Consider the following 17,827-nt stretch of genomic DNA (forward strand, 5'->3'; position numbering starts at 1 on the left):
AAAATCTCAAGATGATGCAATGACAAAGGCAATGAGTGCCTGACAGAAGTCCCTGACCCTGCACCGTAGCAGCAGTGAACAGTTGCAGGCATTGATGGTTGTCCCAGCCAGTCAATCTTCAGTCCATTCAGAATGGATGAAACATGCTCTTCGTTGTTCATATGAATCTTGATGGTGTTGCTGAAATGCTTGGGTTTCCATGTTATGTGCGGCGTCAAGCATCCCATGGGCAATAGAGCTGTGAGTGCACTTTTCACCACGTGAGCCGGAAGCGATGCTATTGGGCGTCACTCAGAGAGGTGAACTGTGTTTATCGCCCTTGCTGAAGTCTGCATCTGTTCATGAGCTGCAGTCTCGAGTGCTCAAGAGTGGTGTCCTTTGCGTGGCACATCAAACCAGGCAACGTTCTTGTCTGCTGCATTTGGCAACTGGTCCCATCCCAAGTATTGCACCTGATAGTTTGAAATCAACGGCTGAATGAGCCACTAAGTGTGCATCTCTTCGTCGGAGTCCTCCATCGTTCTTGGATGGTTTCTTTCATGTGACTCTCGAAAAGGGCCATGGGCTGATTGGCAGTCACATTCTTCTCGGTGAGTGCTCTTGTCATATGGGCAGTTGGCTCTCTTGTAGAGCGTTCACTTCCATTTTGAGAGTCCCAGCGGTTATTGAGCTTTGAAAATCATGATTTATTGTGTCGGTTAGGTTTAAAAAAGCCCTCAGCAGGCCACAGAGCTAATTTTGATTATGCACGGGAAGTTGTTACGTGCCATAGTGTTCTACTGCAGGAATTTTCAAATTAGTTTATTCATAACAGAGATAGAAATATTTGAAGTGCCATGAACTCATGATTTCAGGAGGAGAGTGTCATCGCCAACATAGTCATTCTCTCTACTTGCCCTTTTTAGCCTCCAGAAGTGGAATTCCTTCTCTGCATTCTCCTATACTGGAGTTGGAGGATCCCGTGACAAATATGTCATGCGCTCAGCCTTTTTTCTCTTCCTCTCGTTTTTGCTTAGTGGCATTCCTCTGGTGGCGGTCTTGCTTGCAAGCTGTTGCATTTGTCTCGTTTCACACAGCAGGCGATATTGCGTGCTCTGCACGAGAACACTTGACTAGCGGTACAAGTCAGTGCCACAATCACGAGCACTGAGGCAGGTGTGAGAGGATGAAAGAGCATGATCGTGGTACGGGAACATGGTAGAAAATGACGTGGTTTCGTTCTCTGCACTGGCGAATACGTAACGTGTGAACAAGCAGACGAAACAAAAGTATATGTGTCTTTATGGTACGAAATAAAACAAAAACACGCAGACATTTGGTTTGTATGTTTTATTATTTCTCTGAACTTTAATTCGTCTATTGAAGCAACAGAATAAACAAATAACTGATGCCTTGAATACTTGAAGTCACAGCGAAGCCACAGAATCAATGTGTCCATAAATCACAATATGCTGATGATGAAGTTAATGTGCTGGTTGTTCACAGCCAAGAAATCGCTTCATGTTGCAAAATTATTTCTTTTAAAAGAAAATTGGTGACATCTGTGGCGCAGCTTGTTGGAAGCGCTCTGATGATTGCGTAGCATGTGGCTGCCATCGGCGATTCGTATGGCTTGTGTAATAGCAGGCGTGAGAAACTTCTTAAGTCAATGACAGAGGTTAGCACTCATTGTGAACACCTGGGCTCGAGTGTCAGTTTACACAGTTAAAGGGACACCATCGACGTGAACATAAAGTAAGTTCTGGTTCATTGGGAGTGTCATTGGAGGAGTTCAGCATGATTAAAATAATCCAGTATTATATCCTGGATCTGCATGGTCTAGTTTTCCATCCAGGAGGGTCTATAATTGGTCTGCGACAAATGGCGTAGCTGGGGTGATGGGGACCGACGGTGCGAGGTGATGGCGAGTAAGTGGGACGAGTAGCGGCGAGGATCGGCATATGGGTGAGGAGAGGAGTGAAAAGTAGCTCCAATACCAGGACGACCAGGAAGTGTGGCAGTGACGAGGTATGTGGCCAATTCAGTGGCGATGGGAGCAGATTGGCTTGGCGTCCAGAGTTCTCTACTCAGTAGGGTTGCAGAATCTGGGAGAATACAGGTTGCTGCGAGGCACAGCTGTCGGCACTGGTCTGGACTCAGGTCAGGAGACAGAGCAGGCAGCAGGAAATCTGACATTGGCGAATTCTCGCCACACAAGTGCCTGAATGAGAGAGATGCTGGTGCTGTGGTGCTGACTGGTCAGTGGTTTAGTCAAGTCGGCGTGGAACAAACAGGGCTGGACTTGCAGCCTCGAGCTTGTTGCGAACGATACGCGCCAGATATTCATTGAAGGGGGTTCTATTGGTAAGGTCGACACAGGATGACGTTGCAGCCGTGTTAGGGAGACGGGAGAACTGTGGAATGACGCGGTGGCTTTTAGCCAGCTTGAAGCTGCGGCATTCCTTGACAATGTTGCCAATGGTGGAAACGTTGTAGATCAACAAGTTGAATGCCTCTTCCGCGATCCCTTTGAGGAAGTGACCTACTTAGCGTATTTACACGATTGTAAGTTGACTCAAATGCAAGTCGGCCCCCCCATATCGCGTGTGACAGGGAAAAAAATAAAAAAATAAAGAAGAGCACACCCGTGGGTGCATTCCATAACGCAAATTTATTAGTAGCTGGCATGGTCACTAGACTACTACTACTCACTAGTGCTGCCATCGTCATTGCTGCTACGGTCCCACAGCACGTCGCCGTCCAGTGAAATTCCGCATTTGCATACATAGATAAGTCCACGTCGAAAGCACCCAACCACACAGAGCCGTCAGTGAGGCCCTTTTGACATGACCGGTCGGCATAAGTTCGCAGTCTTCTGCCGCTAGCCACTCATACTCACGGCAGAGCAGGTCTTTGAAAGGTGAAAATCCAGGCTTGTCTCATGATCATGTCGCATGTCACTGGCAGGGACCGATTACACATTTCGGCGCCGCAAGCTAGGCTTTCAGCTCCGGAAAGCGTCCCGACTTCTGCCCGCGGAAACCTCTTCGCTTGCCGTCACAGGTGAACATTTGGCTTCGCTGCCGTCGCCACTCTCGCGCCACCCATTAAACATAAACTTGCGGCCGGCTGCACAGTTATCTGTTTCTTCAGCGTAAAGGATGGCAGCCCTCTTCAACACCACTGTGAACGAGCGGCGAATGTTTAGTGGACTCGGAGCACTCATGACGACTGAGGAAGCACAGAAGTAGCATGTAGCCGGCAGTCAAATCGAATGTATGAAAGCATAGAATAAAGACAAAACTACATGGAAAAAGAAACACGCAAGTCGCGAGCAGTGTCTTCTCTTCCATGAACTATCGATACTCCCCGCAAGCGCCGCTGTTCTGTGGGTGCCGCCGCCAATGGAATAGCGGAACTTCCATGAACTATCGACAACCCCACGAGTGCTGTGTGCGCTGTAAAACTCAAAAATGTTGAAAAACTCTTCCGAAAAGCAAACAAACGTGCGGAATAGCGGAAAGCTACGGGTGAGGCCGTAGAGCAAACATAAAATTGGAACTACGTTGTAGCTCCCCTGATATCCTGTTGGTCTCGCTTCTTTATGCGGTGCCATGTTTCGGTTTCGATTGTAAGTCAACCCCTCCCCACTTCAGATTTTCAAATTTTAAAAAAGAAGTCGACTTACAATCGTGTAAATATGGTAGTAAACCCGACCATTTTCTCGTCAACTTTGTGACAAAGAGTGAGCACGTCTTGTATTTGCCAGACATATTATTAAGTGGAAGACTGCGCTTTGACAGCAAGCTATTTTCTTGCAGCCAGTTGGCGACCAGTCAGGTTTCCAAAGTGGTCACAGAACTTCTGCTTGAAGGCAACCCAGCCAGACAACTAGTGCTTGTGTGTCCAGAGCCAGACACTTGGTGTTCCACCCAAGTAGAAAATGACATTTTGCAAGCATTATGGTAGGGCCCCAGCGGTTCTGCTAGCTTACACGCTCATACATGCTGAGGCAGTACTCAATGGCTACATTATCTTGACCAGAGGATATGCCAGGATCATGAGGATTGGTAACCGTGACATATGTTGTTATTGAAGTCGCAGGGGTAGATGCAGATTAAGTGTCGTCACCGGTAGCAATGGTGGAAGGCTGGTTGGTGTAGCCTATGCAGAGCTCTGTGGTGAGGACGAGAAACCCCAACCTCCACTAAAATGCTATGTGAACAAGGGATGAAGCACTGAAGACTACTTACAATGTATATTTACAAAAAACGCTGCAACGCTGGCTAGTTCAGCCGACAGCTCGAGTCTCAGGAGCAGTTCGTCTTTTTTGTCAGAGTGCCCGCACCCATTGTCCCAAAAGCAACAATGCAATATGCATGTAGCATTATTAAGTTGAATTTTTATGCTGTGAGTTCTGTAGATGGCTAGCTATGTTGAAGTGTAGGAAAGCTAAAAGCGACTTTGGAAAGTATGTTTCTGAACATTGAACGAGTGTCATCTGTTGTCACCTAGGAACATAAAAAATTATAGTATTATTGTAGTCCTATTGTTGTAGCAATTGAGCATGACAACAGTTATGAAATTTGGAGGGGCAAAATTTCCCTTGCAAAATACAGGATAAAGATAGTTGTGGGAATGACCATGTGCTAAGAAACATTTATTTATTTATTTACAGTACCCTCAGGGCCCAGAAGGGCATTACAGAGGGGGCGGGTACAATTATAAAAAAAATACAACACGTTCAAACAATGATTAGTATTTAGGTGATAAACTCAAAACATAATCAATTGTTGCAATCTTAAATGATAATGCCTCCTCTATGCAGGTGATGGAGGGGGGAAGGCGGTTCCACTCGGTACTGGCTTTTGGTAGAAATGAATCGGAGAAAACATTTGTGCGACAAAAAGAAATGAACACTTTAAACCGATGATCAAGATGCGACAATATGTACGAAGGCTCTGAAATAAGGTCTTGTTGCAGTGAGTTATTTTGGTAAAAATATTTTTTAAAAGGCAGAGACGGGAAATTTTTCTTCGAAGCTGCAAATTAATAAGGCCAAGGTTTGACTTCATTAAAGAAAATAATTTGAAAGGATTAAAAGTGCTGACCTGTTCTGAACTGACTCAATGGTATCTGCTAATGTTTTTTGACCAGGGTCCCAGACAAATGACGAAAAACTCTAGCTTCGGTCTAATTAGTGTTTTGTTGAGCAATAACTTCAAATGGAGTGGGGCTTCAGAAAAATTCCTGCGAATGTAGCCAAGAGATCTGTTTGCATTGTTCGTGATATGATCGACATGCGCATGCCACGAAAGGTTACTGTTTAGCTGGATTCCAAGATACATATGTATAGGAAGTCACGTGCTCAAGCTTGGTTTCATTGATAATATAGCCAAAAGGAGTTGGTGAGTTTGAGCGATGCGAGACAGATATAATTTTGCATTTAGTCAGATTTAAAAACATTAGCCATTGTGAGCACCACTTTGAAATGTTATCTAGACCTGTCTGAACCATAAAGTTATCATGCTGATTAGTTATTTCATGGTATAGAACGCAATCGTCGGCAAAAAGTTTAATAAAGCTATTAACTATCGCAGGTAGGTCATTTATATAAATTAGGAATAATAACTATTCCAAGACGAAGCCTTGAAGAACACCTGACTTCACGGTGCAGTGCGGGGATGCAGAATCGTTAGCTGTTACAAACTGGGTACGGTTGTTTGGAAAACATTCTATCCTTTTCAGAATATTAGGGTTGATATTAAGAGTACTAAGTAAGTTTAAGAAGCAGTAAGTGATGAGACACCTTGTCAAACGCTTTCGCAATATCTAGAAAGAGGCAGTCAATGACTTGGCCTTTGTCTAAAGAGGAAGCAATGTTATCTATAAAAGATATTAGTTGTGTTTCGCAGGAGCAGTTTTTGCGAAACCCATGTTGAAATGAAGTGCAGAAAGAGTTGGATTCAAGAAATGAGACAAGATTGGAAAATATTATGTGTTCAAGGATTTTGCAAGGCACGCTGGTAAGTGAAATGGGGTCTGTGATTGAGAGGAGAATGCGGGTTACCTGATCTCAACAGAGGGACCACCTTCCCCACCTTCCAGTCTGTGGGCAAAGTTGAGCACTCAATAGATTGGGTGAAAAGGTACATAAAAAATATAGAGGAGTAGACAGCAGTATTCCTCAAAAATTTTGAATTAATTTTGTCGGCACCACAGGAAGACGATAGTTTTAAATCTTGAATTAACTTCAAAATCCCCGCAAGACCGACAACAAGTGGATCCATGGGAAAGAAATCTTCTTTGCACATGTGTGGCACTGTATCAACAACGCAAACAGAAAATGATTTCGCGAAAGTATCATTTAGGACATTGCATTATTCTGCATTGTTTATGGTGTTGCCATCCGTATCTGTAAGAGATACATTATTTTTCTTTTTTATTTTAACAGTGCTCCAAAATTCTGACGGATTTGTAGAAAGAAGTGAGGGTAGATGGGTATTAAAAAAGACGTCCTTCGCTTCTTTTAATGCGGTACGATAAGCATGCAGCAGCACAATAGAATAGTCATTCCAACGAGTAGATGTTTGTCTGCATTTTGCAAGACGGAAAAGGCCTTTTTTTTTTACAGACTTTTTAATGTAGTGGAAAACCAAGGAGAGCGTTTCTTTCCGGGAAGTCTGTGCAGTGGCACATATCTAGCGACAAATGACGTGGCTTTGTTTTTAAACAAGTTCCAATTTTTCTTCCACGGTACGGCTGAAAAATTCTGGTATGCAGTCGTCAATGAACACTGCAAACTCATTATTAATTCGAGTGTAATCACCACTTGCATAATCTCTGATAAATTTTGCATTGTTGTTCTCACATCTAATGGGGCCTGTTACAAAAAAATGTAAAAAACTGATCGCTTAGTTCGGGGAAACAAGTTAAAGAATGTAGTAAGTTTGGTTCAGTGACAAGGATCAAGTCTAGAGTGTTAGATGAAGTAGTACCAGCTCTAGTAGGCCTAGAAACAAGTTGCGTAAGGTTAAAATTTAGGCACAAGTTCAGGAAAGATTGACGTTCGGCGGACGTACTAACAACGAAGGGTGATACCAAAGTCCACTTTATTTCGGGGAAATTAAAATCGCCTAAAAGGAATAACGGCGAGTTTGGAAATGTTGAGAAAGGAAAATTCATATTGTCATGCAGTTCATCGCAAAAAGTAGATGGTGCACTTGGCGGCCGGTAACACGCACAAAGCAATGTGTTTTGGTGGTTCATAACAATAAGAACACAAACCAATTCTAAAGACGACGCAAGCGGGATCCTACAAGACACTATATTGTCGGCGACAGCAATAAAAACACCACCGCCTGATTTTAGGCCCCAGACATGACGGTGAACAACGTAATTCTTGTCAAAGTGGAACAGCTCTTCACTAAGAATTGTATCTATCAACTAAGTCTCCGTCAATACAACCACGACAGCGGCACACAGATCAAAAATAGATGCTAGAGCTTCACGTTTATTAATTGCACTTCGCACATTCGACAACAAAAAAGAGAAATCATGACAAGGTTGGCTGCGTGGCCAGTGCCAAATTTCTGTTAAGAAAAAGACGCGTCAGAATGGCGGTTAGGAGCAGTGGACGATAATGCAGCACTGCAGGGAACATTGCCCAATTGAAGTTCACAGACACTGTCGTTATCAGGGGAGTAAATATAACATTTTTTGTTGATATATAGCTTGTTGTACTTCGCAGTGAAAAGGTGACCGCTTTCTTTGCCAAATTCGTACAGTTTAGTTCTGACAGCTCTAGTTGCCTTACAAAAATCTTCACTTACGAAAACACTAGTTGTCTTTAACTCATTTTTGGAAGAAAGAATCGTTTCCCTCAGTTTAGACTATAAAAATCTGACAATAATGGGCCTGGACTTGTTGGGGACAAAACGGCCAAGTCTGTTTGCCCTGGAAATGCAGTCATCGCTTTTATTTAGGTTCATGCTTAATGCTGAATTTAAAACCGAGCAAATTTTCTCTTCTGACTGCGCCCAAGTTTCCGCACCGCTATCTGCTACCCTATGAAATATTAAATTCTCGTGGCGTGAACGGTCTTCAAATTCATTGAGTCGTTGGTTCAATACGGCTACTTGCGGCACGAGGCTTTCACCCTGTTGGTCTTTAGATGATCGAATGCATTGTTCAACTGCCGAGAGCCTGTTGTCGATATCGGCTATTTGTTGCTCCATTGAATATTGAGCCTCTTTGACTTCACTCAAGGCAGTCATCATTTCTTCGTGTTTAGAATCAAATTTGTCGTGTAGTGATTTAACAAGCTGTAGCAACTCCTTGTTAAACAGGTTAGGATCTTCTTTAGGGGGTCTAGGGTTTAGCTCTACGTTGCCGAACATAAATAACAACTTGGAAACAAGAACACATTCACGTGCTAATTGGAAGAATACTTGTGGGCCTGTAAGCACTAGCAGCGAAACATTGTTTGACTATTTACAGAAAAGTTGCAGTGCTGTGCTCACCTGCATCCAAAAATGAAAATGTGTTTGAAGCATGTTGGCAGCTGCAGTGCTTCCATTCCCACTGGAAAAGTGCCAGTTATCCCAGCTACTTTTAAGGCATGCTGGCGTTGATGCATCCGTCGATTTGGCAGCTGGAAATGACAGCGCTTCGCTGAGGCATGGTTCGCTTGCATGAAAGAAGGCTTCGGTGGCCTCACAGTGGAACTTGCATGGAATGTAGAGAACTTCTGCCCTCGTGCTCCTCTGTAGTGCTGCTGCAATAGGTGCAGCATTCAAATGGGTGTTGCGTGTGATTGGCAGCACATGGTATATGCCTCAGATAAACTACACAACCAGTCTGCAGATTTTTAAGTGTTAGTAGTTCTTTACGTGTTATTAGTAGCATAGCGAGGGACTCGCATCCTAATGCATTGAGATTTATGTGCAAACAGTTGTTGGTCTCCAGCTTGCTCTTGAGGCTGGTGAAGCCCCGTAATTCTCCTTGACTCTACAAAGCCAAACATATCATTCTTGATATGCTGAATTTGATACCTAATAACTCTTTGAGCACTGCGAACTCCATTGTAGAGTCCATGCTAGCATTTTTGATATGCTGGAGGGAGTCAATTGTAAATAATTCAGCAAATCAATTAAATAATATTTCTTCAATTATCATTTCACTGTTTTCTTCATCTCACTATAGGCCTCTCCATGGCCAGGAATAAATGTAAAGAAGATATATTAATTTTCTTTGATGTGAAATGGTGTTCCGGCTTTGCAGTTGTTAAACAACTTATTTTGTTGTAGGCTTAATTGCTGCATGTCATTTAATTTTAGAGCCCCAAATCAGGTTGTATTATTTGGGATTAGTTTGGATGATTCTGCAATCTCTTTAGGGCACGTATTGAAATTCATGAATTCTGATGATGGCATTAGTTAAAAGTATGCATTTCCAAAAATATTTGACAACATACATTGGTGTTGTGTACTGATTCTGGCCGCTGAGTTCAGCGGATGACGTATCTGCATCAGTTAACCCTGTGTTGAAGAGCGCTCTCTCCCGGCCTCAAGAATGTATATATTGTAGCAGTTATCAAGTTCCCACTGTTCTGTATTTGTTTCGTGACGGCAATAAAAGGTTATTGCCGATACGCTTTGTCGCGATGGTGCCTCGCGATACGACCCACGCAGCAACATAACACTGGCGACGAGGGTGGGACTGAATGAGACCGCCGCAATAGGAAGCTAGTTCCTGTCCGTACTCGTTCACAATGACGGCCACCACAACGGAGGGGCTCGAGCCTTTCGACGTCACCCACCCTGAAGATTGGGAGGACTATGCAGAACGTTTCCAGTTCTTCCTCGAGGCGCAGGACGTTACGGACGCCAGCAAGAAGAGATCGATATTCCTCAGCCGCTGCGGTCCCGCCACTTTTCAATTAACCAGGGCGCTCGTAGCACCGGCCCAGCTGAAGGATACACCGTTCGAAACAATCCTCGCCGTTCTGCGTGACCACCTAGCGCCGAAACCACCGGAGCTTGCCAGACGATATGAATTCCATCGCCGCGACCAGGCACCAAGTGAGTCTGCCGCCGCCTACCTCGCTGCTCTTCGAACGACGGCACAACACTGCAACTTCAACGACCTCGACACCGTGCTACGGGATCGATTCGTGTTCGGACTGCAGAACGACACGGTGAAGCGGCGACTACTGGCGAAAAAAGAGGTGTCTTTCCCTAGTGCTGTTGAGGAAGTAGTCGCCGCTGAGGCCATTGCCCGGGAACCCAGCCTAGCCTTGTTTCAAACCACCAACGCGCCATGTTTCGAGCCCGTGCATCAAGGGACGACGACGGGCGATGATGGCGAGCAAGACACCGCCGAGGATGTTCTTCGGTTACGTGCGAGCTTCACTCAGCGACGGGACACCGAGAGATTGGTGGGCGGCCCCTGCGCCAGCTGTGGAGGCCCGCACGAACGCCGCCTGTGTCGGTTCCGTCGTGCCCAGTGCAGGGAATGTGGAAAAACCGGTCATATTGCTAAGGTCTGCCGGTCCCGGAGGCAGCTTAGCCCACGTCGAAATGCCAAAGATCAAGCCCGGATGCAACAATTCAAGACCGCTCCTCGCACAAACATTTCATACTGCGACGACTTGGCAGTTACTGCTATCAACGAAGTGTCTAAACCCGCCAAGAGGAAGATACATGTGAGTGTAAAAATCGAAGGCACACAGTGTCAGATGGAGGTGGATTCGGGATCAACTTTTTCCATTATCTCCGACGCCACAGCCAGACGCATTTTTCCAAAGGGGCGTGTCAGAAACCTACAGCCACTTGATGTTGTCATGAGGGACTATCAAGCAAACCGTATCGCTGTACGAGGAGTTGGTACCGTCCGAGTGCAGTTCAAAGATTTTGACGGCCCATTGCGCCTGGTCATTGTCAAGGGCGAGCGCCCAAGTCTTCTCGGGCTGGATTGGTTTCCGGCACTCGGTATCAATATCACGGGAGTGCAACGCATCGATCAGCAACCATCCTCACTTGATAGCATATTCCGGGATTTTGCCTCTGTGTTCGACGGGACGCTAGGCTGCTACAAGGGACCGCCCGTTCAGTTTGCACTTGACCCTGAGGTTGTGCCTATCCGCCTGAAAGCAAGAAGGGTTCCTTTCGCACTGCGACCGAAAATCGACGCCGAACTGGACAAGCTGATAACACAAGGAATCCTTGAGCCGGTTGACCATGCTCGTTGGGAAACCCCTATTGTTACGCCACTGAAGGCAAATGGGGACGTCCGCATCTGTGCAGACTACAAGTGCACCATCAACAAAGCCTTGCAGCAGCACTCGTATCCGGTACCAGTTGTCAACCACCTGCTGGCATCCCTCTCTGGTGGAACTGTCTTTGCGAAGCTAGACTTAGCACAGGCCTACCAACAGCTCCCAGTGACTGATGAATCTGCAGAGGCGCAGACCATTGTGACGCATCGGGGTGCTTTCCGCGTTCGACGATTACAGTTCGGTGTCAGCGTCGCACCTGGCATCTTTCAGAGTTTAATGGAGAACCTATTGCGCGGACTACCAGGCGTCATTCCATATTTTGATGATGTCCTCATTTCAGGTGCATCGCACCAAGAACTACTTAGTCGCCTTCGAGAGGTCCTTCAGCGGTTCCAAGATGCAGGGCTTAAGGTCAAGAAGGAGAAATGCCAGCTAGGAGTGACTCAAGTGGAATTTTTGGGTTTCCGAGTCGATGCTGAGGGAATCCACCCCACACTGGCCAAGACGCAAGCCATCCTTAATGCACCGCGGCCGTTGAACAGAGCCGAGCTGCAGGCCTTCCTGGGTCTTCTCAATTTCTATCATGCATTCCTTCCACACAAGGCCACTGTCGCTGAACCCCTGCACCGTTTGTTGGACAAGAAGGTCCCCTGGCTGTGGGGAAACCTACAACAAACTGCGTTCGACAATGTGAAGAAGCTACTGGCATCCAACCAGGTGCTGACACATTTCGACGAGAAGAAGCCGGTGATCCTTGCATGCGATGCGTCCCCGTACGGAATAGGAGCAGTGTTGAGTCACAGAATGCCGGATGACACGGAAGCACCAATCGCTTTTTATTCAAGAACCTTGTCCTCTACGGAGCGTAATTACGCCCAGATTGATAAGGAGGCACTCGCTGTGGTTGCCGGAGTAAAGAAGTTCCATGACTACGTATTCGGCCGCCCATTTCAGATCCATACAGACCACAAGCCGCTCCTGGGGCTCTTCACATCAGACCGGCAAACGCCACAGATGCTTTCACCATGAATGTTGCGTTGGTCCAGTTTTCTTAATGGATACCAGCATACTCTCCACCACCGACCAGGAAAACAGTTAGGCCACGCAGATGGTCTCAGCAGACTGCCTCAAGCGGACCAGTGCCAGGATGACCCTTCGCCAGCAGAGGTCGTCATGCTTCTGGACGTACTTCCAGAATCTCCAGTCCATGCAGACGATGTAGCTAAGTACTCCGCCAAGGATGCTATCCTCTCCCGTGTCCTCAACTGGGTGTGGAAGGGGTGGCCAAGGTGCGCTCCGAGTTCCGAGTTCACACCTTTCATGTCCAGGCAACATGAACTGTCCGCCCACAAGGGATGCTTACTGTGGGGTGACCGTGTGGTGATTCCACAGAAGTTGCGTTTCCGGGTCCTCGAAGCTCTGCATGTCGGACACCCTGGCATCGTCAGAATGAAAGCGCTTGCCCGCAGTTATGTATGGTGGCCCGGCATGGATGCGGCCATTGAGGAATGGGTCCGGCGATGTTTTCCTTGCCAGGAAACACGGCCTGAGATGCCTCGGGCACCTGTGCACCCATGGGAGACGACCCGGACACCATGGTCACGCCTGCACATTGATTTCGCTGGTCCCTTCCAAGGACAGACCTTCTTGATTGTGGTGGACTCTTATTCCAAATGGCTGGAGGTCATACTAATGTCGTCAATGACATCGAGTGCTGTAATCACTACCTTACAAAGATTGTTCGCAACTCATGGCCTGCCAGATACCCTTGTTTCAGACAACGGCCCGCAATTCACATCCACAGAGTTTCGAGGGTTCCTGGATGCCAACCTCATCCGCCAAGTGACATCTGCACCGTTCCATCCATCCACGAACGGGCAGGCCGAAAGGATGGTACGGACCACCAAAGAGGCATTAGCTCGAATAATCCGAGGAAGCTGGGCAAAGCGCTTGGTAGACTTCACTCTACAGCAGCATGTAACTCCGCACACAGTCACGGGGCGCGCCCCGTGCGAGTTGTTGATGGGCCGCCGACTGTCTACCATGCTGGATCGGCTGCATCCAGACCGGGCCCCTGACAAGTCCTCCCGGTTGGCAGAAGTTCTGCCGACACCACGCATATTCCAGCCCGACGACCCTGTATTTGCACGTAACTACGGCCAGGGCCCACCATGGGTATCTGCTGTGATTTCCAGAGCAACTGGCCCGATCTCTTATGAGGTTAGCCGAAACTGTACCTGAAGGACAGCCTGAGGTTCAGCCTTCGTTAAGCCCTTCACCTGGCGGAATGAGCAGCAGCAAGACACCAGATCCCAGTGAAACCGAGGAGCACCCGACAGCCATGCTACCTCCCGAGGCGCAACCAACAGTCATGCTTCCTTCGGACGACATAGCAGCACCTCAGCCAGCACCAACAGAGCAAAGTGTAGAATTGCCGGGCCCACGCCGTTCGCAGCGTTCCCGGAAGACACCACAACATCTTCGGGACTTTGTGCTGGCATTGGCTGACTGTTGAGTACCAACTAAGGGGGAAGGAGTGTTGTGTACTGATTCTGGCCGCTGAGTTCAGCGGATGACGTATCTGCATCAGTTAACCCTGTGTTGAAGAGCGCTCTCTCCCGGCCTCAAGAATGTATATATTGTAGCAGTTATCAAGTTCCCACTGTTCTGTATTTGTTTCGTGACGGCAATAAAAGGTTATTGCCGATACGCCTTGTCGCGATGGTGCCTCGCGATACGACCCACGCAGCAACATAACAATTGATGTTTGAAATATTTTTGCCCTGGAACACATAAGAAGGTGTTTTATCAGAACAGCAGTGTCTTTGACTGTTTTGGCGATTTTTATCATGCTAGTTTTGTGATTTTTTACAAGTGGATATACCTTTGTAGCTCACTGGGTTCAATTCTTAAACATATATAAATATGTTTAATAAAAAATGTTTAGTCAATTATGCATTTTGATTTGTTTGTGCAAGTAATATCCACCTCGTTTAGCAGTCCAGCTTAAGGATTTTAATTGTGCTGTCTGCCCTAGGCGATGTAAGAAAAAAAATTTTAACTCTTGAGAAAAAAAAAAGGGGGGGGGGGGGGTGGATGCAGGACTCCTTTAAAACATACCCGCTGCGGTGGCTTAGTGGCTATGGTTTAGAACTTGAGGTTGCAGGTTCAATCCCAGCATTCTGATTGGGGTGCAATGCAAAATACACTTGTTTACTTAGTAGATTTAGGTGCATGTTAAAGTCATAATTAACTCATCAAAATTAATATGGCATGCCTCATTGTCAGATCATGGTTTTGTCATGTAAAAGCCCCTGAATTTAAATAATGTTAATAATAATATCTCGGGTTTTACGTGCCAAAACCACTTTCTGATTATGAGGCACGCCGTAGTGGAGGACTCCGGAAATTTTGACCACCTGGGGTTCTTTAACGTGCGCCTAAATCTAAGCACACGGGCGTTTTCGCATTTCGCCCCCGTCGAAATGCGGCCGCCGTGGCCGGGATTAAATAATGTTAAGAACATGAAATAATGTTAGGCACATGTTTGTCTTATCAGTCGAGTGTGAAGGGACTTGGAACTACATTTATCATGACCACCCATTTTGTTGTAATGATGGAAAAAAGATTTTTATTGATAGGAGAAAAACTGATGTCATTGTAGCCTTTTAACTCTTTCACTGTCGATTTTTTTCGTCATATACGACCGCCCAGAGTAGATTTTTTTTTCTTGCAGATTGAAATTTTTCAGAGGGACCTACATTGAAAAAAAAAAATTACTGTAATTGTTCTAGGATGACTGTAAAGTGAGAAATATTTTGCGTTGGTATATTTTTACTGTTTATTCATGAATAACAACAATAAAAGAAAACGAAATAAACTTATAAGAGTTAAAAATTTGATGCATTGTTATACACATAGTTGAAGGCTTAGAAAATGCGAACACGAGAATATTTAGCAAGTCTCAATTATTCCTGCTCTTGCGCTAATATTTACGTCCGTAGCATAATCGAACTGCGTAGGTGAGCGCACTCAAGAAAACTGTATGGTTGTGTGCCCATCAAAAAAAGCAAAATCTGTGACAAATTTCCGCTAATCTTCATGTTACCACCAAGCAGAAGCAATTAGTTTCCGCGAGTATCCCAAAAAAGAAAAGAAAACGCATGCACGGCGGCATCCTTCAAATGCGCATCCCTGTGAGCAATAGATGAACGAGTAACAGGCAGTCGCCCTTTGAGCGATTAATAACAACATAGCCATCAGTTTTGTGAGCGCAAGAAGCCGAAACCGCCCTTGGAACAAAACCCGAACTAACTGCCGCCTGTGCGTGCGCGCCACTGTGCGAGCAATAGTATATAGAGGTGCCAGAGCAAACAAACTAGCTCTAAAACAAACCATGCAACGAAAAGTGAGAGAAGGAGGCGCGAGAAAAAAATTCTGTGTATTCCCACATAGTGGCAGCACATGCCAGGAACGAAAAAGTTAGGAAATTGATGTACAGATGGTGCCATAAATATACGGCATCGACCATTTTGGACTCATTCGCGGCTCCGTATGTTTAACGTTACTTCCACAGCTGTTGCTTACCAACTAGCCCAAATGTCAGTTCTATTGCTTTTATGATTTTGATACAGGAGCAACTGTGCAGCAGTAACATTGACATCAACTCATAGAACCAATGCATAATGACAACTGAACCTTCGACAGATGTGACTTGAATATTGCATCAGGAGCATTTACGCTTGTCACAGATAATGGTTCTTGCGACTTCTATAGAGCAGAGTGCTGTTCACAAAATTCCACAACAGAAAGCCTGTATTAAAAACAGCAAGCAATAAATGTTCAAATAATTGTTAGTATTTTTCATGAAATTTTTGTAATTTTATTTCCTTCCACTGGGAGCGTTTTTCTTATTCTAAGACTGACAGATTTGTACTTTGAATCCTGAGTATTTACACTGGCTTTTTGTGGGTTTTGCATCCATTGCAATTTTACTCAAAATGCATAGGGATATGTTGAACTGTGTTAGTAAAATTCTACAATATCAGAAAGAGCCATCCTTACGGCATTTTATGGCCCATCATATTTTTGGCAAAAGTTGTGTTCTAAAGAACTGAACTTGTTAAATTTGAAGGGGTGCGCAACAATAGCCTGAATACTTTGTAATCCGTGACGTTACACTGACATAGAGGTGCTGGCGTTTGGGCGTAACAGTTAAGACGATAAAGTTCTACCTTTATCTAGCAATCAACCTCTTACTGTGAAATTTAGTTTTGAGAGAGTGTTCTATGTAAGTTGCTTCATGGAGAGTAATGACTACAGTATCACACTTGATAGCCTATACAAAGAAAGACAGTGCTGCTTTTCAAAAAGAAAAGCTTGTTTGCTTTCTGTCCCATAGGCACACTTTTATAGCACTGTAATGCCTGAATTGAAGCTAATCTTTGTGAATGGCAATACCCATTAAATACTGTCCAATGTCTGTGCAGTCAATTGCAAAGGTTTTCAGACTGTGTCTGTACAAACACAGAATTTCTGAGCAGTTTGGGAGCATAGTGTGTAAAACTGCACAGTAAATATGTTTTTTTGCATGAACAAGTGCACGCTCGGAATGCCAGGATGTGTTCCACGGCTGTGGAAATAATTCAGCATACATAAATGTGAGGTCATGCAATTTTTCTGCGGCGCTGCGGGGATGTGTGCCATCTGGAGCCGCTTTGAGTGTCACAATATAAATATTTATTTTGTCTGATCAGTGCGAAACATGTCAATTTTTGTCTTGTCAAATGCACATGAATCTGTAAAAACTAATAAATACCTATGTACATGTAATTCAATGTGGTTGTTTGAGCATGAATTGTCTTCCAATGTACAGCTTGAGGCAGAGAAAAACAAGCTGGAGAACCTGCTCAACAACAATTTATATCGGAGGAAAGAAGAATTGGAAGCCGTGAGTTACACTTTCATAGATTACTTGTGGTGGTGTGGACGAACAATGAAGGCTGGTGCTTTCTTTTTCTGAATGAAGGCATTGCAGGAAATTTCAGTCGAAGACAGGCGGCGCAAACTGGAGAACAGCCAAGCAGAGTTGGCCAGTGTGAATGCACGCATCAGTGATGTCAACACTAACTTAAAAGGTAAGCATGTTTTCCCATTTGTGTCTATATTCACGCAACTTTTGACTGTGCTCAAATTGGGATCTGAACAAGTGTCACCAAGGTTTCAACAACTACTTTGCATCTATTGTTTTTTTAAAAGCAGTACAGCAGAAAAAAATGCACTGTTGTCTTTTATACAGAATGCCAACACTAGTACATAGGTTATACACATCTCCTGGTCTATAAATACATTTAAATTTGAGCATGTGTTGAGGGCTATCTGATAAGAAGAAAACTTCCAGGAGCACTTGGTTTCCACAGAAACTGGGCAGCATTGCACTTGAGATGTTGAGATGATGATGCTTCAGTAGTAAGATCTTGATGAGGGCTAGTTGGTTCATACTTAGAACTGAGGTGAAACAGCGCGAAAAAGACGAGGACACAAGGAAACAAATACCACAGACAAGCGCTG

At 45.2% G+C, this 17,827-nt stretch overlaps 1 protein-coding gene across 5 annotated transcripts in view; it reads left to right on the forward strand.

The window, feature by feature from the left end:
• SMC3 (structural maintenance of chromosomes 3) overlaps nt 1–17,827 on the forward strand; it is a 573,351-nt gene that overhangs the window by 314,484 nt on the left and 241,040 nt on the right. For all 5 annotated transcript variants that reach the window (XR_011511201.1, XM_070531360.1, XM_070531363.1 and 2 more), the window contains exons 22-23: nt 17,133–17,207; nt 17,286–17,394. Coding sequence is in view for 4 of the 5 variants with exons in the window: in XM_070531360.1 (XP_070387461.1) it covers nt 17,133–17,207; nt 17,286–17,394 (184 nt within the window). In the remaining variant the exon portion in view is untranslated. The remainder of the gene's footprint in view (nt 1–17,132; nt 17,208–17,285; nt 17,395–17,827) is intronic.

Source organism: Dermacentor albipictus, chromosome 1 (genome assembly GCF_038994185.2).
Source record: "Dermacentor albipictus isolate Rhodes 1998 colony chromosome 1, USDA_Dalb.pri_finalv2, whole genome shotgun sequence".
In the NCBI taxonomy this organism is placed as follows: domain Eukaryota; kingdom Metazoa; phylum Arthropoda; class Arachnida; order Ixodida; family Ixodidae; genus Dermacentor; species Dermacentor albipictus.